Here is a 27,591-nt window from a genome sequence, read left to right as displayed (position 1 = left end):
ACACTGCATATGTGGTACTGCTAGCTAAAGGTTTGGAACTATCACATCGTTATTAAAAACGTATAATCCTATGACTTAAAAATGATTTTATTTAAAAAAATTTTTAGTGTCCTTTCATTTTGCCTTATGTAGGGATTCATATGCTCGTACGCAGTATGGATATTTAAGTAAAAAATTGAAAATTTAAATATATTCGATATGGACACATGTTTAAACTCTTACAAAATCAACACAATTGGCTGTCCACAATACGATTATTCATCTCTCATTGGTCTTCGATGTGCAAACGTATGGGAAAACACGTGTTGTAGGCCTAGGCTTGGTACCTTGTTCACTTGGGTTTCGGCATTGAAATAATGCGAGGCATTTATTCTTATTTGAAAAAAAAATCAATTGAAAATTAATAGTGCTAGTCTGTACCTCTTTTTTTAAGAAATTTCTTTCGTGGTTATGGGGCTTTAGAGAGTAGCTATCCGCTGCAAGGCTAATGTAGGCATTAAGGCTGCACGTTTTCAGAATAATGAACATGACTATGGTTATGTCCATGACTGTGATTTTCTTTAAGGTCACTAACTTTAAGTCTAAACTGCAAGCAATGCAACAAATCTTAAGAGCAGGATACGAGAAACACCTTATAACAAATGTCAATTCTAGTGAGATGCTACTTTAGCAGGGTCTAATGCACTCGAATAGAAGGACCACAGCGCTAAACACTGGTCAAAAACTCAACATTAGACATGTATCTAGCCTCTACAACGTCGTCTGTGCCGTGCTTCTCCATGTAACACTGCCTGGCTGCTTCTCTCAGCTCTGCTGCTAACATCTTCCCGGACTGGTCCACCATAGCTGAGAAAACACCATCTCTGTCCTGCAGCAGGGCATGAGCCTCTCCCATCTCCTGTACCCGACCCTCCTGTAGTACCTGTTACAGTAAAAACATCACATGTGAGACAGAGAAACCTCAGCCATTGCCAATTCTGACAGTGTTTTATGCAATATTATACACACTTCTTCTCAAACAGAAGAATTACTCACCATGATCCTATCCGAGTCGATGACAGTGTTGAGTCTGTGGGCTATTGTTAACACTGTGCAGTTCTTGAACTTCTCTCGAATGGTCTCCTGAATAAGCTGGTCCGTTCTGTGTTGGTAAGAAAGAGGTCAATGAGTGTACATTCCTTCCAATCACATGACAATATATAAAATCGAAACCTAGCAAACAATCAAAGAAGTGTCGACAGGCATGTTGTCATACCTCGGGTCTACATTTGCTGTTGCTTCATCGATGATGAGAATCCTGTTTTTCCTGAGCAGGGCCCTGGCTAGACAGACCAGCTGCCTCTGGCCCACACTGAAGTTGGTCCCAGATTCAGCCATCTCAGACTCAAGCTTTCCTTGCAAATCGTCCACTGCCTGTTTGAGCTGAACCTACATATATACAAAAATGACGCATACAAAACTAAATGTCTAAAATGGGCAGGAAGGGCAAACGTAAACAATATTCACCTTTTCATAATTTATCTTTCAAATGAGTATGAATAGAAGAACAATTTTGATGATGACCCTTTTTTCACTGTAAATTTAGTGTTTTTTCTCACCTCCTCTAAGGCACTCCAAAGCTGCAGGTCTGTAAAGTCGTTGAAGGGATCCAAGTTCCTTCTGAGGGAACCAGAAAACAGGACAGGGTCCTGGGGAATGACGGAGATTTTCTTCCTCAAGTCGTGGAGTCCGATCTTGGTGACATCCACCCCGTCAATCCTGACTGTTCCTTGTGGCTCCGCCATCCTGAACAACATCTGCATCAGGGAGCTCTTCCCCGCACCCGTCCGACCTACTATGCCAATCTGAAAGTCATTAAAAAGTAAGAAAGTTTTGATGACCAAAGGTTTTTTGCATTGTGTGTACCTGCATTATTACATGTACATGTATATGTACAAGGATGAATGTATTCTTTTAAAAGATCAAGCCTAAAATTGCATATTGATTGCTACATTGCAAGTAGTAGTTGAGGGCAAGATTTTAGAACATTTGAACTTTCTTGCTCGATACCTTTTCCTGTTTCCGAATCCTGAAACACAGGTTCTTGAGAATGTCAGGTCCATCTTCAAAATACGAGAAGGACGCAGCCTCCAACTCGATCCGCCCATGCTGAGGCCAGTCTCCGGGAGGTTTTGTACTGGTCTCAAGTGGAGCTTCAGGCTCCAGTTTAGTGTACGTAACCACTCTTTCTGCTGAAGTCATCTGGTAAATATGATCCAGAAAAACAAGATTGTGTCACATGTGAATATTTGACCAGGTCTCTTTGATCAGCCAAAAAACTTCTCATCCATTTCTGTTACTATAGTCATTTTAAACTAGCTTTTACATTGCAGTTGCATTGCAATAAGCACCCATGTATAGAACAGACGGCAGACAATCGTTTCCTACCAAATTCTCCACCTCTGCACTCTGACGAACAGCCCACTGAAAACGGCCTGTGAGCATGATGGCATACGTGACTGACAGGCCTACCAGACCGCCATCTAGACCTAAGAAGAAATCGTATATTTGACTTCTGTCAGAGCTTCGCATATGAAAATCAATGAGTCATTCTTGCTCCAAACACATTATGAAAGCTATAGACATTAAATGATATTTGAATAATGGACATCACATCCTATATATCCATGAATTTGTAGACTACATCTTGGGCACCAAAGACAATGATTCTCTTCTACGATCCAACTAAAAGCCTGTACATTGCGTCTAAAAGAATTGAGTATCTAACTCCTGATGAATGATATATGGTTTATGACTAAAAAAATATAAGTACAAACCTTCAGACGCAAGGACACTGCAGAAGGCCACAGCAGTGACAAACAACGCTGCCAAAAAGTCTAGTCTGACAGACAACCATCTGCTACAGGCAATGAACAGAAACCAGGCTTCGGAGTGCAGGTCTTGGTGAGAATCAAACTCCTGCTGGAAACTCTCCTGAGCACCGAAGGCTCGGATGGTCCACAGGCCTTGCAGGGTGGCGGACAGGTGGGAGAACACTGGACTTCGGGCTAGGAAGAAGAGGCAAGCATTTCGATTATTTTCACAGCTACTAATTGTTCTCACAATGACTTTGCAGCTTTAATGGTGTCACAAAACCTTCCCTTCGGTTAGCGCGTTCATGGGAGCAATGCATGGACCAAACAACTAAAGATATTAAATGTTTTCACATAAATCAAAACCCACTGGTTCCCTCCAGTCGTTTGATGTCCCTGGATGTGCTCAGGTAATACTTCCGGATGTAGATGAACAGGAACAACAGAGGTAAGGTCGGGATGAACACCCAGGGGTTGATGATGCCAGTCAGAATAATGAACGTGACTATTGATAAACTCATCTGAAAAAAGGTGAAATTTTGTCAAACTACTCCCAATGTTCTCCCATATCCGAGAAGTAAAGAACTGTGACTAAAGAATGACACAAAAGCTATATAGTTGAAGATCAATGATCATGACATATGAAACAAACCACAACGAAAGTAAAAGAATATGACCTGTGTAAAATCACAAAAAGTCCACGGCAACGTTTCATCCAGCATCCCTACGTCTTTGGAGAAGCGATTCAGGACTCGTCCTAGTAAAAAGAAAAAAATAACCTTTATGATATGTATGGTGAACTAGTTTTGTATTTGAAACAGAATAATATATAATGAAATATGCAACGTATTTTCTATCAACTCACCGACAGGATTTGTGTCGAAGAACCTGATTGGAACCCTGATGATTGCTTTGAACATGTCGTTATGGAGATTTTTGGAAGACTCTATTGCGAGGAAGAAAAGATGCAAAGTTCCGGCTAAGCCCAACACCAGGGTTCCTGCTGCCAAGGCGGTCAAAATGTAGACATAGAAGTGTGTATCTGGATGGGCCAGAGGGAAGACTGTGCTGCTGTTTGTTGGTATGTCTGTTGCATTTATCTTCCCAAGAACAGATAGACTAGACCCATTTGAGAATGCCGTGTTGCTGCCATCACTAGCCAAGATCCAGTTCTTTTTTGCAGAGTAGTGCTGCTCTTCCATTCTTGCCCTGTGGTATTGACAAAGAAAAATATCTCAAGACCCCAAGCCATTTTACCGAGTTTCAGGGAATATGTAATAAAGATCGGTCTTTCCCATCGTATCTGGATGGGAAATATATGAACATCTCCGTGGATAGATTTACGACATGCTTACCAATATGCTAGCCACCAGTCGGACATAATGTAGACCACATGGAAGGCAATGTTCATAACGATGGCGAACAGACATCCCAGGACACCCACACCGGCCTTGAAGTAGTCTCTGTACACATTCCACCCAACAGTTCCAGTCATCCGATCCTCTTCCACTAACAACGGGACAGTCACATCCTGAGAGAAAAGAAGCCTTGTCATTTTCATAGAAATAGTTCTTCATATAATATCTACTAGATATCTTCCTGGCAAATCATTACCCATGACCTGTACCGGTTGTTTCCGTTCATTGCTATTGGAAACCCCTAAAAGGTAGATTATCGTGCAATAATCCATACGAAACACATTTGTCATCCTTGCTTGCTTAATACATATCTTGACACACACCTCTTGGTCGTCTTCTAATCTTAAGGAATTGACACTGTTTGATGAGGCCTGAGAAAGACGTCCGGAAGGCGAATCACTGCGATTTGGAAAGTCTATCTTTTCTCTGTTCTCGTCATTGTCTTTCTCTATTCCCATCATCTTGGCAAAGTCAATACCAGATCGCAGAAGTTCACTGTACGTTCCAGTAGCTACCTGCTCTCCCTGAAATGGACAATACTGCAATTAGAAGTACTATAAACTAGTGCACAATCAAAACATGCTGCAGTGTATGAATATCAAAACTTCAGCGATTGAGACATCGAAACAATGTAACATTCCTGATTCTTTAACGAATCCGTTCCTTCATTCTACACAATATTTTATGTCTGGAATACCTTCAACTGTGATAGTCAGCAAAGCTATTTACCTCCAACAGCACCATTATTTGGTCAGCCTCCTGTAGATACTGTAGTAGATGCGTCACCAGGATACGAGGCTTGTTCCTCAAAGCACCCTGAATACACCTGTGGACCAAATTGTATCCTGTTATACATGTACTGTGACTTTAGCCATAGTAAGTCGACTTTTCAGAACATCGTATTTGCACGTCTGCAACAACTGTGGGCCTAGCTGTTATTATGTTTTATATTTGACTTTTTACCCACATTAGCTATAGAATACAATAAAGAGACGAAACACGAACCTATCAAACAGGTGCCTCCCCACATGTGTGTCAACAGCGCTCAGGGGGTCGTCCAGCAGGTATACATCAGCATCGTGGTAAACAGCTCTTTGAGAGAAAATGAAAACTGAATTCTGTCGTATGATACTCAATTTATTGGCCATCGTCCCAATACAAATGTCATTATTGCTAACGACAGCGTTCACTTTCAATTAAAGGAATACATACAAAATCCCATTTATGCTTAGGTCACAATTCAAGAAAGGGGCCCGCTCGGCGCGTGTTCGGCGTGTTTTTTGGCACTACCGAACGGGACCTGGACGGAGACCGGCGGGCTTCCCGACGACTGCCGGCCTATTTTTGGCCCCGCGCGGTCGCCGAATCGATTTTAACTCAGAGTTAAAAACACTTCGGGCCCCGTTCGGCGAAATACGCCGAAGCGACGCCGTAACCTCACTGCCCGGGACCCGTCGGGCGGCCGAACAGGCACCTGCCTAAGATTATGACGTCACATGTGCTGATCAGTGCATCAGATGGTCAGGAAAAGGGGGTTATAGGGAGCATATATAAACTCCTGCCTCAGACTACGTCGCACAGTTCACCACGTGTGTGTTACATCGTGTACTTGTGTGTGTTACACCTTGTATTTGTGTGTCAGAATGTCGAAGGGCAAGGGAAAACAGCCGGCACGGCTCTCTTGCCAACTTCATAAAACAGATCATAACAGGAATAGAATGTGTCTGACATTATGTCTTGTTACATCATATGCCTTCGTAATAAAATGGAATCAGAAGTTATTGGCATTTATTTTCAGTCCAAATTTCAACAGAAGTAACGATATTCAGTGGTTTTATTGCTCAATAGCAAGGAGCTGCCACGGCACACTTCCTGCGTCACTGCTGAAGTACTTCCTGCGTCACTGTTGAAGTACTTTCGAAAGTAGGCCCTCGGTTACTTTTGCGACGCACCAGTTCTGCCTGCCTCTCTTCTTCAGCTACCAATGCCAGAAGACCTACATGTAGGTTGTCACCAATCTCAATCTCAGACGGGCTTGTAAGTTGTTTGCAGGTTGCACTGAACGCTGCATCGCCAACTTCAGTCTACTCTTTACTTGACGTGTACTCTTTACTTGAAGTGAACGGTAGCAGGCAGTGTAGCGCTTATATATGTACCTGCTCAAAAACACGAGAGGAGCCCGTCGGGATCCCGCCAGGAACCCGCCAGGGACCTGACAGCTGCCCGGCCGAACTGTAAGAGCCGGTCGGCACCCTACCACACGCCGCACGGGTCAAGACGGGCGACTGACCGGGCACCGGACGGGTCCCTGACAGAAACCGGCCGCAAAAGTTTATGAATATTAATGAGAGCCGCCGGTCGGAGCACAAGCAGGCCCCGAAAGGGAGCCGTAAAGGAACATTTAATTGTGACCCTGACAGTACGGCGCACGCTCGGCGTCATGACGCCGGCCGGCGTCTACACCGAGGACATGCCGAACGGGCGCCGTTTCAAATGTGACCTAAGCATTAACAATAAAATCTCCTTGACCTGATTATATGGCTGGTCGGACGAGCTGAACGTAAATTGCATGAAACAGAGAAACCGAAACAAAAAATGTGAAAAGCTTGTTGTTACTTTATTTTATAGCGAATTATGTGCATGGATTGTAATGAAATCACCGCACGGTATCTCACTGCTCTTTTTTTCAACGACGTTTTGTTTAGGCATTTGACGAATCTAAGCTTTTCTACCTGGCCAGGTTGATTCTTGCCTTCTGCCCGCCACTCAGTGTCACACCTCTGTCTCCAACCAGTGTCATGTCACCATGGGGCAGGAGTTTCAGGTCCTGACAGAACAACAGAGAGATCGAGAATTGAACTGTTTGTGCCAATTTTTATTATTACGTCAATAAAAGGGTTCCCAAGATCTTTTCCTTTAACTATTTTTTGGTTGAAACCAATACACATCTATGGCATCCTTCTAAAATCTTACAATGTCAAACTCATCATTATCGACATAAATGACCTGTTTGCATTACCTTCACTAACGCACATATTTGGATGGTTCTTTCGTAGGTGTCTTCAACATACGGACGTCCAAAGAGGATGTTCTGCCGCACAGTACCAGAGAACACCCAGGGCTGCTGAGACGCATAGCCAATTTTCCCTCGCACTGTAACGTGTCCTGACATCGCTGGCAGCTCTTGAAGCATTGCACTTAATAATGAGGACTGGGAAAAGATAATGACATGATAACATTATCCACACTGATTATCTACTTTCTTAATACGTGTTAAGATCCACATCAATATAAAAAAGGACGTTCAAGTTCAAAACCCTTCATGTTGACACCACTTTTGAACAATAATGCCGATGATACTATCCTTGTCTTCGTCACAACAATGTATCAAATTGATCATATTTCGTCGCGTAGTTCATCGTACTGTGGCGCAGACCTAGCTGCAATACAGCAGAATTAGACTACCATTCATTTCAACGAGCAGCTAGTTTGGCACTTACCTTTCCCGACCCCACAGGCCCGATAACTGCCAATAGTTGACCTCGTCCAAGCTTCAACTTGATGTTCTTCAGTGTTAATCGATCACTGTCCTAAAATAAGAGATGACAAGGAGCAATATCAGATCTTTTAACACCTGAAATGGCTGAAGGAAGTTTTGTATCAGTATTATAGCAGGTACAACCACGTAACACACCAGCATGTTCATAATACTAATGCATGTAGTATAATTATTGTTGATTATAAATAAACATATGAATGTGTCAGCAGATTTGAGAAAAACCTTTTCAAATTCGTTACATATCGATGAGCCTTGTTCTCCTTCTGTAAAAGTGGTTATTTGCAGTTTCCTTACCCCTTCCCACTTAGCCGTGACCTTGTTCAACAGTATGCTACAGCCGGCATCCTGTGGACATGTGACAGAGATACTGCTCTTCCTATCAGTGGTCGTCCCTGGACAATCGACCTCCTCCAGCAGTAGGAATTCCTGACGAGAAGACGTCAAAATATCAATATATCTAGTGTAAATCTGGACCTTTTAACTACAGTTGCTGTGAAATGAATTCTATCTAATATTGATTCTCTTGAAAACATTCATTGATTGGTTATCATGACACAAAAACATGCATAGATAGAATATCATGACACGACCATGAGAAATACTGCAATACCTGTATTCTCCTGATGGATACTAAAGAATCAGACATTCATTCATTGATTGGTTGGTTGAAAACAATGAAAACATTAATTGATTTGTTATCATGATACCAAAACATGCATAGATAGACTATCATGACACGACCATGAGAAATACTGCAATACCTGTATTCTCCTGATGGAGACTAAAGACTCGGACAACTGTGCGACAGCCAGTGGAATGAACGTCATAGCAGACAGACGAATGAGGTTGTACAGGCCGATAGACCTGAAGATGACTCCGGCGGTGAGTTGGTTTCCCGTCAAAGTAAACGAGACGAAAGTGAAGAAGACGACCATACGCACAGACACCAAGGACATGGTCATGATAAATCCTCGGCACATCGCTGCTTTGGTGATTACTCGGATCTCGAGCCTGACGTGAGGACAAAATAAACAGTGTCAACAGGTTAGCAGGTCATTACAGAATGGTGTTCTTTTGCATAAAAATTATCCTCATGGGAGTGTTACCTACTAACGTGCAAAGAAAGGCTGGAGATGATGGGCATGTCACAGTCATGTGTATACAGTCTATAATGGAACGTACATTCTAAGGTTGGCCACTATTTCACTGAATGGTTTCTCCCAAGTGTACATCTTGATGACCCTCATGGCAGAGATGATCTCGCTCATGGTCCTGATGCGGTCGTCTGTTTTCTGCGCTGTCTGGCTCCTGAAAAAACAACAGAAACATCCAGCGCGTGCTTTGTGAAAAAAACAGAAAGCATTAGACAACTTGTGCACGTTGACTTGTAAGGAATAATTAGACGACTGTTTACCTGTATGTAGCAAAGAATTTCCCAATGACACTTGACAGAGCCACCTGCACGAACATGAAGCCCAACCCGGCCAGACAAGAAGGTCCCAAGTCTCTGTACAGCAGGATGGTCACTATCAGAATCTCCAAAGGCGCAACCCACAGGTAGTTACAGAACGGGGCAGCCTAAAGAAAAGAAAATCGGCAATTTAACTGCATGTACAACACGTAGGTTCTAATCTTCAGAACGCAAATGTCCAAAATTGCATAAAAATGAATAAGCTTTATTAATTATTTATTAAGCTTTATATACCTGATCGAACCTGTTGACATCATTAGACATGAGGTTGACAATCTGTCCCGTGTTGCTCTTCCCCAAGGCAGTGTGACTGAGCTTCAAAGTCTGTATAGGGAACCCATGGGGACCACAGATATCAATATTAACCAAACTGAGGACAAAGATGATATAGCTGCATTTTATCGAGATCAGACACGTTACGTTGCGTTAGCCGATACGTTACGTTGTTCTGGTAAAGACCACAACATTTCATCCAGACGTTCATTACGCTAAGAGATATGTATTCACCTTTCTATAGATGAGCCCGCAACAGGCTACCCTCATCTTCCATCCAAGTGCCATCACACAAAACAGATATGGATGCAGAATGAAAGGAAAGGCTAGCGCACAGACACTGATGATCAAGGCGTACAAGTAGGCTTGTGTGGTGGTCACGGTACTCTCGGGGGAGAAGTAGTCAATCAGCCAGCCGAGCACGATGGGCTGAGCTGTCCTTACTGCTCCCTGGGGTGAGGTAAACGGAAAACTTTTGTTTGTTTGTTTGTTTGTTTGTTTAGGATCTCCATTAGTGTGAATTTCCACATGACTCTTCCCGGAGTCAGTAGTGTAGTATTTGTACCATCTCACACCGGGGCACGCCCCTACTCTTTTTCGACAGATGTGGTGGGTTCTTTAGCGTGCATGGGGTGTGGCTCACCCCAAACACGGGACCTCCATTTAACGTCCTATCCGTGGGACGTCCCTAACCAAAGCTAGGTACTCATTTTCACCTGAGTAAATACAGGAAAGTTGTGTAAACTGCCTTTCCCAAGAGCACAAGATTGGTGACAAGGTAGGATTTGAACCCGAGACCTATTGGCTCTGAGCCGAACACTGTACCACTACGTCACACGACCACACAAACAAACAAACACCCCAGATTTGACTGGGGTGACAATGAGTACCTATGTTTCAGGAATGTTTATGACAGAAAGAGAGGGATGGGCCATTGTTTCAGGCCCTACAACACTATAGGGGCCATGGAATCATAATAACCTCAACGTCCTCCAATTGTATCAAACCCATCGACCTCAAATTAATCAAATCGCAAAATAGATTTTGTGGTCATCAAACGCAAAAGCAACTACGTGAACATACAATGTACTCACCCAGAACAGTAAGCTAAGTCCAAAGAGTAGATACTTGGCACCAAACACCCTGAACAGGGCCCGTCTCAGGCTGGGAGGCCGGCTGGGAGATTCTTTTTCCTTGTCCAGTTCCTTCTGCCATTCCCTGTGTTACGTTTCGAACAAAACGATAAACTGTATACAAATGATGAGGATGGTACAAGATGAGGGTTATATCTAAAATAAAACTGAAAATTTCAATTTCAGAATTAAAGATGGTCAACAAAACATGCCGTATAACCACTAGATTATGTCATTGCGGTGAGTTAGACATATTTATTGTAATCATATTACAACTTACCTTTGTAGGCATTCTGTTTGTTTCTGTGAGCTGTCCTCAGACAGGACATTGTACATGTCATCTTCCTGTAGTGTTCTCTTGTAGCCGGTCGTAAATAGGTGGTTCAGCCACCTGCATTGAGAAAGATACAAGGGCAAACATATTGTCCCCAAGGCCTTGCAAAGACTGACCAGGTTCATGTGCAAAAGTCGGTCGCCACACCAAAGCAATTTACAAAACGTCAACTTTAACATTTGCACTTTACTGTTAATTTGAACTTTGCTTTACTTGCTGAAGTTAGCCTTGGACCCGGGCCAGACTTGGAGGTTAATGTCCGATTCAGGCCAGACGGTACGCAAATACAAGTATCGCTAAATAGAATGTCATCAGGAATTCGTTAGGCTTTAATAACGAGAATGATGTCAGTTCGATCAAGGAGCTTTCTCATTTTATTGTGTCTTAATACAAATAGATGTACACAAAATTGTTCGAATCTTTCCTCAATATATGAATTTATGGCAGTTACGAAAAATCAGTCTCAATTTCATGTTAAGCCATCGTCACACAATATGTTCCCATTTTCAAATATCACGTTATAGACAACCTTCTCTTGACGATAAGAGCTAGCCTAGGAATATACATTGCATTTCCAATTTCTGATTCGTAAACAAACGTATTCAGTGCAATAATGATAATAAATATTGCTGTAAATCAACTATCAACGTTACCCTGTGTATTTACTACGACTATACACACTGCTGAAAATTTGCTCACCAGAAGAAAATCTTGGAGACAAGACCAGCCTTCGCCAATGGATTGGGTTTGGGCTTTCTGAACCGGTCGTCCATTCTTGATTGTTGAGCGTTTAGAAGATCACACACTCAGCTAGGCAAAACTGTCATGCTACCATTTCAATTATGACAGCCATGACATAACCATTTAGACCTGAAGAAGTGTGTGTGGCATGTTACGTTGCTGCTACGTTCTGGCAGCACTAGGCCGTAACCCAAAGTAAACACTTCCGGAGTTGCGCTGTCACCGAGTCACTGGACGGAACCATTAGTAATAGAGGGGCGTCAGGACTACTCTTCTCTTTGTACTTTGAACTACGTTGCTCCTTTTTGACCCTTTTTGCATCCATGAAATAATCTTTTTAGTCAGAACTTATAACTCCTACCATATGGTGACATGACACTGGTCGACGACAGAGGTGAGTCACTAAGTGGTGGGCAGAAGACAAGAACTTGGCGCCCTGTGACCTTCTTCAGTGTAACAATGACAAATTCTGATCCGCAGTATTGCATCTAGATCACGCTACTGTTGTATTGCAGATACCTGCTTGTCATTGTTATTGGCGATATATATATATATATATATATATATATATATATATATATATATATATATAGTCAAAAACAATATAAATATCTTCATCTCTTTCCACGAATGAATAATACATCATATGCGATCAGTCCATGAAGCAGCAAATCAGTCACTCAAAGATTAGTTTAATTACGCCTTCTGAGTACAATCATGTAGTCCGTGTATCTACCCTTGTTGTTTCTTCTTTGCCATGTATTGTATCAGTTACAGTTGTTGAGCAATAAAGTTGATTTGATTTGCTTCTACACCGTGCTTTCCCGTTCTACAATGGAGACATATTTATCGACGGAGACTTGGTCTGTGCCGTGCTTTTCAATGTAACACTGCCTGGCTGCTTCTCTCAACTCTGCTGCTAACATCTTCCCGGACTGGTCCACCATAGCTGTGAAAACACCATCTCTGTCCTGCAGCAGGGCATGAGCCTCTCCCATCTCCTGTACCCGGCCCTCCTGTAGGACCTGAAATATTGAAAAACGGATGTGAGCGAGAAAAATCTCAGCCTTTTGTCACAATGTGTTGTGCAATAGATTTTTCCAACAATATATTGTAATTCCTTAAAAGAAGAATTACTCACCAGTATCCTATCCGAGTCGATGACAGTGTTGAGTCTGTGGGCTATTGTTAACACTGTGCAGTTCTTGAACTTCTCTCGAATGGTCTCCTGAATAAGCTGGTCCGTCCTGTATTGAAAACATGTCGCTCAGTGAATGGCAATATCGCCATTCACATGACAATGCAATACAAACCTTAGCAAACAATAAAATTTTAAGTGCCAAAATCTTGTCATACCTCGGGTCTACATTTGCTGTTGCTTCATCGATGATGAGAATCCTGTTTTTCCTGAGCAGGGCCCTGGCTAGACAGACCAGCTGCCTCTGGCCCACACTGAAGTTGGTCCCAGATTCAGCCATCTCAGATTCAAGCTTTCCATGCAAATCGTCCACTGCCTGTTTCAGCTGAACCTACATATATACAAAGATGACGCATACAAAATTAAATGTCTAAAATGCAAGAAGGGCAAACGTATACAATTTGCCCTTTTAATAATGTATCTTTTAAATGCGTCAGAAGAGAAGAATAATATTCGATGACCTCTTTTTCACTGTAAAATCAGTGTTCTTTCTCACCTCCTCTAAGGCACTCCAAAGTTGCAGGTCTGTAAAGTCGTTGAAGGGATCCAAGTTCCTCCTGAGGGAACCAGAAAACAGGACAGGGTCCTGTGGAATGACGGAGATTTTCTTCCTCAAGTCGTGGAGTCCGATCTTGGTGACATCCACCCCGTCAATCCTGACTGTTCCTTGTGGCTCCGCCATTCTGAACAACATCTGCATCAGGGAGCTCTTCCCCGCACCCGTCCGACCTACTATGCCAATCTGAAAGTCATTAAAAAAAGACCAAAGGTCCTTTGCATTGTGTACAATGCATTATTATATGTACAAGGATGAATCTATTCTTTTAAAAGATCAAGCCTAGAATTGCATATTGTTCATACGTTTGCTACATTGTAAGTAGATTATAATTGATTGTAAGATTTTAGAACATTTGAGCTTTCTTGCTCGTTACCTTTTCCTGTTTCCGAATCCTGAAAAACAGGTTCTTGAGAATGTCAGGTCCATCTTCGGAATATGAGAAGGACGCATTCTCCAACTCGATCCGCCCGTGCTGAGGCCAGTCTCTGGGAGGTTTTGTACTGGTCTCCAGTGGAGCTTCAGGCTCCAGTTTAGTGTACGTGATCACTCTTTCCGCGGATGTCATCTGGTAAATACGATCCGGAAAAACAAGATTGTGTCATATGTGAATATTTGACCAGGTCTCTTTGATCAGCCAAAAAACTTCTCATCCATTTCTGTTACAGCTATAGTCGTTTAAAACTAGCTGTCACATTGCAGTTGTATGGCAATAAGTACCCATGTGTAGAACAGACGACAGACAATCGTTTCCTACCAAATTCTCCACCTCTGCACTCTGACGAACACCCCACTGAAACCGGGCTGTGAGCATGATGGCGTATGTCACTGACAGGCCTACCAGACCGCCATCTAGACCTGAGAAGAAATCATCGTATAATTGACTTCTGTCAGAGAGCTGCACATATGAAAATCAATGAGTCATTCTTGCCCCGAACATATTAAGAAAGCTATAGACATGATATTTGCATAATGGACATTTCACCTATTGCAAAAGCAACCTAGAAGCTAGGTCCTATATGTATCCATGAATGTGCAGACTACATCTTGGGCACCAAAGACAATCACTCTCTTCTACGATTTAACTAAAAGCTTGTACATGGCGTTTGAAAGAACGTACAGTGAAGTATCCAACCCCTGACGTATGATATTGGGTATATGACTAAAGAAGATAAGAACAAACCTTCAGACGCAAGGACACTGCAGAAGGCCACAGCAGTAACAAACATCGCTGCCAAAAAGTCTAGCCTTAAAGCTAACCATCTGCTACAGGCAATGAACAGAAACCAGGCTTCGGAGTGCAGGTCTTGGTGAGAATGAAACTCCTGCTGGAAACTCTCCTGAGCACCGAAGGCTCGGATGGTCCACAGGCCTTGCAGGGTGGCGGACAGGTGGGAGAACACTGGGCTACGAGCTGGGAAGAAGCAAGAATTTGACAATTTTCACATCTACCAAGTTGAACCTTTCTCTCTTCGACTGTGCAGCTTTACATTTGTGAAGAAATTCTTTCACTCGGTTATCGCGTTCATGATCATGACAGGTGGGAGCGATGCATGGAGCAAACAACTATTAAAACACATCAATCGAATGTATAATGCTGTCACATAAATCAAGTTTTCTTGTAAGAGTGAGAAAACCTACTGGTTCCCTCCAGCCGTTTGATGTCCCTGGATGTGTTCAGGTAATACTTCCGGATGTAGATGAACAGGATCAACAGAGGTAGGGTAGGGATGAACACCCAGGGGTTGATGATACCAGTCATAACTATGATCGTGACTACTGATAAAAACAACTGAAAAAAAAGAGATCTTGTCAAGCTTCACTTTTCTCGCATATTCGAGAAGTAGTTGACACTAAAGAATTTACCAAAAGCTGTATAATTGAATCAATGATCTTGATGTATGAAACCATAGCGAAAGTACAAGAAACCTTTATAAAATCTGTAAAAGTCCATGGCAACGTCTCATCCAGCAATCCAACGTCTTTGGAGAACCGATTCAGCACTCGTCCTGGTAAAAATGAAAAAAAAAAGCCAGCCTTAAAATGATAAGTATAGTGAACTAGTTGTGTATCTGAAACAGAATTAATATATATTTTAAAATATGCAAAGTATATTTCGTACAAACTCACCGACAGGGTTTGTGTCGAAGAACCGAATTCGAGCCCTGATTATTGCGTTGAACATGTCGTTATGGAGGTTTTTGGAAGCCTGTATTGTAAGGAAGAAGAATTGCCAAGTGACGACCAAGCCCAACACCAGGGTTCCTGCAGTGAAGGCGGTTAAAATGTAGACATAGAAGAGTGTGTCGGGAGGGGCCACTGGGAAGACTGTGCTGTTGTTTGTTGGTATGTCTGTTGCACTCATGTTCCCAAGAACTGATAGACTAGAACCATTGGAGAATGTCGCGTTGTTGCCATCACTAGCCAAGATCCAGTTGTTTTTTGCAGTGTAATGCTGCTCTTCTTTCCGTGCCCTGTGGTATCGATATAGAGAAATATAGCTACGACCTTTATTTACCGTATCAAAAATCCAGACCTTTTCTTCCACACTGTTATCATGCATGAAAACTGAAACAAATGACCAGGATCATTGGCAGTGACTATATATAGCCCGAAGGGGCTATATATGGAAGACACATGTCAAACATCTATCTAAGAATACGGCCGAGTTTCAGGGGATATCTAACACAGATCGGACTTTGATTAGAAGATCATCTCCGTGGATAGTTTTAAGACATGCTTACCAATATGCTAGCCACCAGTCGGACATAATGTAGCACACATGGAAGGCAATGTTCATAACGATGGCGAACAGACATCCCAGGACACCCACACCGGCCTTGAAGTAGTCTCTGTACACATTCCAACCTACAGTTCCAGTCATCCGATCCTCTTCCACTAACAACGGGACAGTCACATCCTGAGAGAAAAGAAGCCTTGTCATTCTTATAGAAATAGTTGTTTATCTAGACATCTTCCGGGCCAAAAATTGCAAATGACTATTTCAAAGCAAGGTTTTTTTAGAAGCTTTTCCTTACAATAATGCATACGATACACTTATATTTGTCATCTTTGCATGCTTAAGTTCTATCTTAACATATACCTTTTGGTCGTCTTCTGAGTGTAAGGAATTGACACTGTTTGATGAGGCCCTAGAAAGACGTCCGGAGGACGAATCCTTGCGATTTGGAATGTCCGTCTTTTCTCTGTCCTCTTCCTTGCCTTTCTCTATTCCCATCATCTTGGCAAAGTCAATACCAGATCGCAGAAGTTCACTGTACGTCCCAGTAGCTACCTGCTCTCCCTGAAATAGACAATACAGCTTGGGAGTACTATAAGATATATGCATGAATACGCATTGTGTGTAAATAATTGGCTGTGACGTTGAGACAATGTATCATTCCTGATTCTTTAACGAATCCAGCATAGTGTGTAAAGTGATTGTGACAGTCTGTAACGTTATTTACCTCCAACAGCACCATTATTTGGTCAGCCTCCTGTAGATATTGTAGTTGATGCGTCACCAGGATACGAGGCTTGTTCCTCAAGGCACCCTGGATACATCTGTGTATAAAATTGTATCCTGTTATACTGTGACTTTAGCCACAGTAACTCGACTTTTCACGACATTGTATTTATTTGAACGTCTCCAAAGATTGTGGGCCTTGCAGTTAATGTTTATATTTGACGTTATTTTGGACTCATTATTGGCCTTCATTATTGTGTTCTCAGTGTTCTCAGCCATATAAGTCATAGGCTTCAGCAAAGAGGCTAAAAAAAAGATAAAAGGATACCAAACACGAACCTATCAAACAAGTGCCTCCCCACATGTGTGTCAACAGCACTCAGGGGGTCGTCCAGCAGGTATACATCAGCATCATGGTAAACAGCTCTGTGGGGAAAATACAACTCAAAGAAATGCTTATCATTTTGCCATAACATATACTGGCAATCGGCTATATACAAATGGCATTTTTTTTAACGCTTTTAACGACATCACAAGGCAGTACGATATCTTAATGTTTTTTAACAATGTTCAAAGTTTTTCTAGGCTTTTGACGACACTTAAGATTTTCTACCTGGCCAGGTTGATTCTTGCCTTCTGCCCACCACTCAGTGTCACACCTCTGTCTCCAACCAGTGTCATGTCACCATGGGGCAGGAGTTTTAGGTCCTGACAGAACAACAGAGAAGATTCAACTGTACAGTCCATGCCAATCATATTGGTAACAAGGCTTCCAAGATCTTCTCCTTGAAGTTCTTTTTTTGTGTTAAAACCAATATACGTCTATGGCTGCAACACAATATCCTTTCAGCTTTGAATTACATAAATTAGATGATTCCTTTGTGTTTCGGTATTGCCGCATATCCTTGTGAAAACTTAAGTTACATTGTCAATCTTATCATAATCGACAAGAATGATCTGTTTACATTACCTTAACTAGGGCACATATTTGGATGGTTCTCTCGTAGGTCTCTTTGTCATAAAGGCGTCCAAAGAGGATATTCTGCCGTACGGTACCAGAGAACACCCAGGGCTGCTGAGACGCATAGCCGATTTTCCCTCGCACTGTGACTTGCCCCGACATTGCTGGCAGCTCTTGAAGCATTGCACTTAATAATGAGGACTGGGAAAAGATGATGACATGACAACTTACTCAGATTAGCTGTTACTTTTGCACATCAACACAAACACAAGAAGGACGTCCAAAAAGACTCTTACGTACTTAACTTCTTATGTGTTAGGACGCATCTAAACAACGCCGATGATAGTATCCTTGTCTTCAGAATTAAACCACCATTCATTTCCATGAGCAGCTAGTTTGGCACTGACCTTTCCTGACCCCACAGGCCCAATAACTGCCAGTAGTTGACCTGGTCCAAGCTTCAAGTTGATGTTCTTCAGTGTTAATTTGTCACTGTCCTGAAATAAGGAAAAGTAAGAAGCAATATCAGGTCACCTGAAATGAAATGGCTGGATGATGTTCTGTATCAGTATAGCATGTATAACAACCCATCGGTATAACATTAACACACCATGTTGCTGATACTAATGGTATACTCATTGTTGATGATGAATATACATATGAATATTTTAGAGCAGATTTGAAACAAAATCCTTCTCAGATTTTTTATATATCGATAAGCCTTGTTCTCCTTCTGTAAAAGTGACTATTTTGTTTCCTTACCCCTTCCCACTTAGCCGTGACCGTTTTCAGTAGTATGCTACAGCCGGCATCCAGGGGAGATGTGACGGAGATACTGCTCTTCCTTGTAGTCGGCGTCTCTGGACAATCGACCTCCTCCAGCAGCAAGAATTTCTGACGAGAAGACATCAAAATATCAATCTATCTAGTGTGAAGTAATGGATCGTTTAACTACGGATCTATTGCAATCAATCGCTGCCTTTACATCTGTTGTGAAGGAAATTATATTTCATCTTAATATCGCTGTTTCTGTGGTTTTATGTTTGTACTATGGGGATAACCTGAAATAAAGTCATTCATTCATTCAAATGCTTTTGAAAAGTTGCATTGATGGGTTATTATGATACGAACAACATAAATATCGAATAAGACATATCTACAGACCTACCCTGAGCAGAGACGGGGGGCGACACAAGTTATCTGGCACGTATGACCCGCTACTGCGGTCACGTGTCTCTGACGTCACGTTCCAAGAGTAGACGGGTCCATTCCGTGAGCAAGGTTGAAGGAGTCAGCTAAAAATTTGGGGTAAGTCCCAATTCATTCCAGTGTTGGAAGGAAAGTTAAGTCTTACCTGACATACCTGTATTCTACTGATGGAGACTAAAACCTCCGACAAATGTGCGACAGCCTGAGGGAGGAACGTCATGGCAGACAGACGAATCAGGTTGTACAGAGCGATAGACTTGAAGATGACCGCAGGAGTGAGGTTGTTTCCCGTCAAGGAAAACGTGACGAAAGTGAAGAAGACGACCATACGCAGAGACACAAACGAGAAGGTCATGTTTAATCCTCGGAAGATCGCTGCTTTGGTGATTACTCGGATCTCAAGCCTGACGTGTGTACAAAAAAAACTGTCAGTACAGATTTGTGATGCTGCTTCAACAGGTCAGTAGGTCACAACAGAATGACGTTTTTTGCTCAACCTGAGGGACGTTTTACCTACCAACGTTCAAACAAAGATTGGAGATGATGGACATGCCACAATGATGTGTACACAGCCTCCAATAGAACTTACTTTCTAAGCTTGGCCACCATTTCACTGAATGGTTTCTCCCAAGTGTACATCTTGATGACCCTCATGGCAGAGATGATCTCGCTCATGGTCCTGATGCGGTCGTCTGTTTTCTGTGCTACCCGGCTCCTGGAAATACAAAAAAAGTCGGCACCAGCTTTGTGAGAAAAATAGCAAGTATTAGTCATCAGAGTTGTAATTAGATTGTTTACCTGTATTTGGCAAGGAATTTTCCAATCAAACTTGATAGAGCCAGCTGCACGAAAATAAATCCCAACCCGGCCAGACAAGAAGGTCCCAAGTCTCTGTACAGCAGGATGGTCACTATCAGGATCTCAAATGGCACGATCCACAGGTAGTTACAGAACACGGCAGCCTAAAGAAAGGAAAATCGCCGCTATTTGAATTACATATGAAAGACGTTAGCTCTAATTTTAAGAAAAAAAAAAAGATTAACAAAAGATCATACAACCATCTTGTCCAAAATTTATCCTCTGAATATCTCGACCTTTGCCTCTACCAATGCAACCAAACCCTATTTATTACCATGCTTTCTTCCGTTTAGGCATTTAGGCGAATAGAAATGAAGAAGAAGCTTTCTGTACCTGATCAAACCTTTTAACATCATTAGACATGAGGTTGACAATCTGTCCCGTGTTGCTCTTCCCTAAGGCGGTGTGACCGAGCTTCAAAGTCTGTATAAAAAACAGATGAAAACCACAGATGTTAACGATGATATAACTGCATTTCACTGATCGAGGTAAGACACGTTACGTTACCAGATACGTTACGTTGTTCTAGTAAAGACTAGAACATTTCGCCCAGACGTTCATTTCGCTCAGAGATATGCATTCACCTTTCTATAGATGAGCCCGCAACAGGCTACCCTCATCTTCCATCCAAGTGCCATCACGGAGAAGAGATATGGATGTATAATCAAGGAAAAGGCGAGTGCACAGACACTGATGACCAAGGCGTACAGGTAGGCTTGTGTGGTGGTCACGGTACTCTCGGGGGAGAAGTAGTCTATCAGCCAGCCGAGCACGATGGGCTGAATTGTTCTCACTCCTGACTAGAATGAAGTAGGAAGAAAACGATATCTATAATTTTGCAGACATTCAAACCTGGTACTAGTATTCATATCCATTATCTCGCACAAGATAGGACTTCGGATCTAGAGGTCAGGGTTTGCATTCAGCCCAAGGTTGTACCCTTGGCAATTGCACTTTATGCGAACCATCCAAGATGTGCGTGACTGAGGTGCCAATGAGTACCCAACTATGTTTTAGGAATGTTAACGACAGAAAGAGAGGGATGGGGCATTATTTCAGGCCCTACAACACTATACGATCCTATAGGGGCCATGGAATCATCATAACCTCAACGTATCAAACCGATTGACCTCAAATTAATCAAATCACAAGATAGATTTTGTGGTCATCAAACGTAAACGCAACCACGTGAACATACAATGTACTCACCCAGAACAGTAAGCTAAGTCCAAACAGTAGATACTTTGCACCGAAGACCCTGAAGAGGGCCCGTCTCAGGCTGGGAGGCCGGCTGGGAGATTCTTTTTCCTTGTCCAGTTCCTTCTGCCATTCCCTTTGTTACGTTTCGAACAAAACGATAAACTGAATATCTGAAAGTGGATACTTAAATTTCAGAACCAAGGATGGTCAACGGAACATATTACAGCACTAGATGTCCTTGGATCCGTAAGGTATATCATGAAACATGCATATTGCGAACATACCTCTGTAGACATTCTGTTTGTTTCTGTGAGCTGTCCGCATACAGGACATTGTACATGTCATCTTCCTGCAGTGTTCTCTTATAGCCGGTCGTGAATATAGGGTTCAGCCACCTACATTGAGAAAGATACAAGGGCAAACATAAATGGAACAAAACTACTGCCCACCAAAGCCTTATACAAAGACTGACCTTGTCTGTGTCGAAAAGTCGTATGCAAAATAAATTTAACCATATCTAAACAATTGACATCTGCACTGTGCTGTTTTCAATTTATTCGCTTCATGATGTTGGTGAGCCATGACCTTGAACTCTGGAGTAGGAGGTTGAAGTCCGATTAAAGCCATCGGACGGTACGCAAATATCCAACCCTTAAATAGAAGGTCGTGAATTCGTTGATGGATTCGAATGATATATCAGAGTTCGCTTTGTTCTGATACGAACAGAAGCACTCAGAAGTCAGAATTATTTCTTAATCCGAATTCATAACAGTTATATCAAGATTCATTATCTATCAAGCTATCGATAAACAATACATGGTGTGACGTTACCATTTGTATCAAGTTTTAGTATATGAAATATTTGAATAAAAATGTATTCATGACAGTAATGATAACTATCACTGTATATCAAAGATCGACATTATCCTGCGTATTTGCTACCATTTATACACGCTGCTGAAAGTCGGCTCACCAGAAGAAAATCTTGGAGACAAGACCAGCCGCAGCCAATGGGTTGGGTTTGGGCTTTCTGAACCGGTCGTCCATAGTTGCAACGGTTGAGCGTTTCGAAGACACAAAGATGTCATGCGACTATTTACAAGGCATGTCCTTGACTTGCAAAAGAGTGTGTACACTTCTAATGCTCGTTGCTGCCGGTTCCGGCTTTAATAGATGCCGAAGTTCACACATCCGGTATTTTGCTCTTAATGTCACTGGCGGAAACCATTGCAAATACAGGGGCGTCAGGACGGGGATAAGAAAAACTACCAATAGGCAATGCCACACCAAGGACAGACAAAAGATGTGCTCTATAGAAGAGGGCACGAATATGCTGCATGGAATGCCGACAGATTTGCAATAAATTGTAAAGGGTATTGAAAAAGGATTCGCGTAATTCACTAAGTTCCAACAATTAATCAATCAATCAATCATTCATTCAATTAATTGTCCACATGCATCTGGAACGGTGCCAACACAGTATAGTATACGTACCATATAGTTACGAGTTTAAAAAAACATTCATCAGTAAGAAAAAAAAATCTACCAAGACTTAAGTTGTAGAGGGGATATCTTTATTCCCATGATCACCACCATACCCACGGACCTTTTCTTTCTTTTACCTGTAAAAGTATGATACCTTTTTTGCCTACCAGTATGAAATACTGTACTCTACGTGGGTGTTAATGTACTGTACAGCCAGTAACAACTTGTAGTAGCATCACAGGAAAGAGATCTGTATACCAATAAAAGTGCAACAGAATCTTAAAAACTGGAACATCAAAAGTTCAGAATATACAACTGGAACGAAGCAAAAAAAAGCAAAACAATGTGTGTACATTCTCTTTACCCTATACAGAATTCAGTGGCTAATGTTGTTTTGCCTCATCAGGATATACAATATGTGTAACATGGCATAGTAACCACTGGCATCATGGTCAAACTCACTACATACTTTGTAAGCATTTGAATAAAACATGTAGCTAACCAAATAATGCCTACACCTCACCATGCAGCAAGCAAAAATAACAAACCAAAGATGAAGCTGACACTTGTTAACTTGAAGTGCAGAGTAGAACAAAAAAATATTTCACAAGTGAAAATATCTAATATAAAAACAATACTTAACCTGGGTACAATAAGGTATCATATGGAATACTGGCAGAAAAAGTGGTCGCAAAGCCATCACGATAATACAAATTATAGATGATTTTGAACCTATACACATATTTACAATTAAAAATCAACTTAATTTCTTTGGTGATAAGGACAAGTACATAAAGGATATAAACCATAATAACCATATTTTATAAGCTAATCATAAACGCAAATCACCAAAGTATATACAATTAGCAGTTATACAAAGAAAGGCTTGATTAAACTTAATTAAGTTCTAAATTCTAGCACCAGAAATTAATGATCTCTGGTGGCTATGATAATTACGTCCTTATGAAACAATTTGACACATTTGGTTACATTCCATATCCCCTGGAAATCCTATAATACACAATTGTAGTTTATTTATAATGTTTTGTAAACATACGCAAAAGCAAAAAGTGATGATTACACAACAATTCATCCCAGAAAACCTTGCAAGACAATCAGTGCAACAACACATCTTGTATTTGCATAATCCTTCATAATCATAATCATGATGTTTGTCTAACAATAATAACTATTGAGGAAGCATTTTTGCTTCCTCAGCTTTTGTGGAATTTTCTGGTATTGACATTCAAATTTGAGAGTTTTTTTTCACACCAAAGTCTACACTGCAACAAAATGTAAAAGGAAACGAATCCGTGATGTATTAATGATATGGCTCACTTTATGTTACATAATTATACCAATTAATTCTTATGATTTCAATTGTAGACTAAAAAGAAAGAAAACTATCATCTGTATAACAGAACAGTCACAACAGTTGCTAACAACCATCTCCTGTTTTTCAATATCAAAAATATTTACTGTTGGCTGCCCATGAGCAACTGTTCCTTATCACAGTCTGGTATGTTAACTTACACCGTCAATGCCCTTTTCATTGCTAGCAGCACCGAGTATCATACAATAAAAGACTACATTTTCACATACACCTTATTCAGGCACTAAGCATACCTAAGTTCTTTTCGAGTACCCTCAGCAAGACTAGTAGAGTTTCATGGTTAATTACACAACAGTCTCTTACACTTATATATGATAGATTTGTAAAATTTAACTCAAACTTGTCAATAATGCCTGAAATATGCCATACAAACCTAAAAAAAATGATAGCTAGTTGTCATCCATAATGTGTGCTAGTACTGCTCTGTTCGTAATCAGGAAAAGATGAGTTGATGAACTACTTTCACAAACAATTGTTACCATTGTGCACCTGTAACCCTGTTTTCCTCTGCATCCATAATACACCATTGCCTAGTTAAAGGTCACTGTTAACAGTACAATGTATGTACACTGAGTGTGACGCTGCCTTAAATTTGTCCCCATGTTTTCGATCAAAACATAATATTGTAAAACAGAATGCTGAACAGAGTCTAGGTAGTGCCACACATTTGTTGAGAGTAATCCAGATTATGAGAATAATGGATATCTATCTTCTCCCCTGACTTATGCCTACATGTAAGAGACAGTCTTGTAAACAAACATGCATGTCAGTATGAAAAGCATCAGAAGAATACCTGGTACTATATACAGTTACAGTTTTGCTTACTGGTGTGTGCAGATTTTACAAGTTGGATTTTTCTTCAGACATGCAACATCAGATGTGTGAATCTACATGTGCAGCACTACTTGCGACTGTGACTGTATAATCTGTACAGTTCTAAAATATGCTATGTTCCAAAAGAATGTAGTATATACTTTTAACATACATTTGAAAAGCTATCTATTTGCTGTTAACACATGTTGGTGCAGGGTAGGACTCAAGAACATTGCAGTCATCAAACATCATTTCTCAGTCACAAATAGATGTCAAGAAATAAAATGCAGGCAACATAAAACAGTGAAGTAAATTCAATATCACTGCATAAAAAGACAACTGGTCTCAGAAAAACAAGAAACTCAACAGTGCAATCTTCTGAAACAGCAATGTAATTCCACTGAAAACAAAATTAACAGCAAACTACATTTGATATAGCTGGAAGTCATGTTCACGTAGCACCGTTAAATACATTTCTTTGTGCATAATTACATGTTGGCAGCCTTTAACTAAACACAGGGTGCCTGCCCCCCTCCCCTACTTATGTACAGTGTAGAATACACACTTCTCAAGCTTTCTCTCATAGTACCAAGTTCTTCCTCTAAACATGGGATATGTATCAACTGACTCTGTGTCTACCTACCCATAACAAACATAAGACCAAGCTACTGTATGTAAAGTTTGGGAATAGGTGCTCTTTTCTACCATGGCACCACTGACTTTGAGATAGCTTAAGGATATGTAAATGCCCCCCTCCCCATTCCGACATGCGCCCTCCCTACACAGTGGAGGCTCCACTTGAGATCCCAGCCAGGGAGGTGGAGGTTGGAGTTCCACTGATAGCTGAGAACACATGCAGAGACGACCGGCTGACAGTAGATACACTGTCGGGATCCTTGGGCAGCAACTAGAGAAAAAATAACAAATGTCGATGAAGGTTAGACATCATGGTAGGTTATAAGATACACAAGAAAATTGTTACTCAAAAGCAACTGAATAGATTTTTAAAAGTGTCAGACATTATAGAAATACATGTTAGATTTATGTCCAGTGTATAATGCTTACAAAAAAAAGAGGCCTAACAAAACCCTAAGTGCATTCTATGTAATACTCTTTTATTCTGTATTTGTATCTTTACCTGTACAGTCAGTATACACACCAGCTTCAGTGCAGCTATAGCTGGCTATATTACACCAAATGACTTGTTACACCTTCGAAGATCTAACTCTAACCCACTTCAAATGATTTGTTGCTGGATTCAAACTTTCAACCTTTGTTTCAACCTTTGCCTCCGTTCCAAACACTGACCTCTGGCCTGGTCAATGACCTAAACCAGACCGTCTCTCACCATGGTAACTGATGTTGGGTTACATCATGTTGCAATTTTATAGTATTTAGACTCCTGTCACCATATATGTGAATGTGTTTGGGTAAGAATTAACAGAGCAGACCATATGCAAAGGTAAACATTATGCATTTGCTTTGCAAATGTTACCTTTCTACATGTAGTTCACTTAATGTTCACGGTCTGAGAAAAATGGAGGTGTTCACTGAACTATATGTTCACGGTGGCGGCAGGTGCAGAAAAAAGAAAGCGATTGATTTGTTAGCGGTAATGATAAGTTCAGAGTATAAAAATGACTATGAAAACATGAAAGTACCGTGAAGAAATCGTGAAGTTTTGTACTGTAGATTCTCGTAATTGATAGATCAACAACTTGTCTTGTTTTTTCTTTTACCCATTTTGTAATTATGTAAGTATCTTGTCATTGTATTTTACTCTCATTTTATGTTTTTGAGTAGAAGGCGTCATATAAGCAACTGTGCTTCTTGCCTAATACTCAATAAATATAAAGTGGGAATTACAGGAGATTGTCAATGGCGCGCCCCCCTCCCCACCCACCTGTTCATGCATGATATCCTCCAGTTTGGCCACCATGCTCTTATAGTCGTTCTTTAGTCCCTCGTGGTACTCCAGCTGGTCAGTCTTAATCAGCTGGGCATTCAGGCTCAGGGCCTCCCCACAAACACATATGAACTGCCTGCAGACAGCAACAAGAGAGTTTGAGAATATTCTCAAATTCATGAATAGTTAGCAAGCTCCGTTCTAGAGGTGTCACAAAAAATCATTCACTAAATCTATCGCAAAGCCACACAATCATGCAAATTGTTTGGAAACAATAGCATGAAAGATTTTTGGAACACTTTGGGCCACTATGACCCTGTTCATACCAGACTTACATTTAGCGGTTTCAACCGGTTTTTCAAAAACCGGTTTTTATTTAACCTGGTGTGAACGCAAATTAACCGTTTTTTTAGGGGTTTAAATCCGATTTTCAAAAACCACCTCGGGAGGTGGTTTTTGAAGGGTTTTTGAGGGGTTTTTCCACCGAAAAACCTGGTCTGAACGCTAAGGGTTTATTGAACCGGTTTTTGCGTCATAATTCCGGGGTCACGGGGTCAGCATCCTGGCCGTGTGCGACCTCCAAGCTTTTTTGATCGCGTTGTTTTGACCACTTTGAGTTCCTTTCTACTGTTTTCCGCGGTTTTTCTTCATTTTACGATGGAATCAGCATACGCAACATGTTCGGCGGCGGGACGCTCCTGATACTTATTTTTGGCGAGCAGGAGACCCGAGTCGCCGCATTCGAAAAAAACGGGGGGGGGCGGG

At 41.4% G+C, this 27,591-nt stretch overlaps 2 protein-coding genes across 10 annotated transcripts in view; both read right to left on the bottom strand.

The window, feature by feature from the left end:
* Window positions 1–706: 706 nt before the first annotated feature.
* On the bottom strand, window positions 707–22,275 carry LOC109463945 (multidrug resistance-associated protein 4-like). Of its 2 annotated transcripts, none has more exons than XM_019760853.1 (26): window positions 22,203–22,275; window positions 21,514–21,624; window positions 21,239–21,362; window positions 9,808–10,023; window positions 9,535–9,624; window positions 9,244–9,407; window positions 9,012–9,137; window positions 8,591–8,840; window positions 8,124–8,255; window positions 7,771–7,860; window positions 7,290–7,481; window positions 7,003–7,097; window positions 5,276–5,362; window positions 5,000–5,096; window positions 4,594–4,794; window positions 4,208–4,383; window positions 3,718–4,061; window positions 3,530–3,609; window positions 3,223–3,373; window positions 2,817–3,047; window positions 2,428–2,528; window positions 2,050–2,241; window positions 1,599–1,844; window positions 1,256–1,428; window positions 1,036–1,141; window positions 707–922 (listed from the first exon to the last, which is right to left on the bottom strand). In XM_019760853.1, the coding sequence occupies exons 2-26, from the start codon at window positions 21,567–21,569 to the stop codon at window positions 707–709; spliced, it is 3,936 nt and encodes a 1,311-aa protein (XP_019616412.1). In that variant the 5' UTR covers window positions 21,570–21,624; window positions 22,203–22,275. The 2 variants fall into 2 exon arrangements, with proteins under 2 accessions (XP_019616412.1, XP_019616413.1); XM_019760854.1 differs by lacking the exon at window positions 21,239–21,362 and adding an exon at window positions 10,668–10,791.
* Window positions 22,276–24,848: 2,573 nt separating this feature from the next.
* LOC109463906 (dedicator of cytokinesis protein 9-like) overlaps window positions 24,849–27,591 on the bottom strand; it is a 68,524-nt gene continuing 65,781 nt past the window's right edge. For all 8 annotated transcript variants that reach the window (XM_019760790.1, XM_019760794.1, XM_019760793.1 and 5 more), the window contains 2 exons: window positions 26,824–26,962; window positions 24,849–25,827 (listed from right to left, as the gene is read on the bottom strand). In XM_019760790.1, the coding sequence (XP_019616349.1) occupies window positions 25,699–25,827; window positions 26,824–26,962 (268 nt within the window). In that variant the 3' untranslated portion in view covers window positions 24,849–25,698. The remainder of the gene's footprint in view (window positions 25,828–26,823; window positions 26,963–27,591) is intronic.

This window comes from Branchiostoma belcheri, unplaced genomic scaffold, assembly GCF_001625305.1.
Source record: "Branchiostoma belcheri isolate BF01 breed outbred unplaced genomic scaffold, Haploidv18h27 scaffold13, whole genome shotgun sequence".
NCBI classification, from domain to species: domain Eukaryota; kingdom Metazoa; phylum Chordata; class Leptocardii; order Amphioxiformes; family Branchiostomatidae; genus Branchiostoma; species Branchiostoma belcheri.
Note: the sequence above shows the minus strand (reverse complement) of the source record. Positions and strands in the feature narration are given on the sequence as shown.

Coding starts and splice junctions, on each gene's coding strand:
- LOC109463945 (XM_019760853.1), bottom strand. CDS start 21,569: ATGTACAATGTCCTGTATGCGGACAGCTCACAGAAACAAACAGAATGT. Junction 7,861..8,123: donor TCACGGCTAAGTGGGAAGGG/GTAAGGAAACTG, acceptor CTCTTATTTTAG/GACAGTGATCGATTAACACT. Junction 7,098..7,289: donor AAATATGTGCGTTAGTGAAG/GTAATGCAAACA, acceptor TTGTTCTGTCAG/GACCTGAAACTCCTGCCCCA.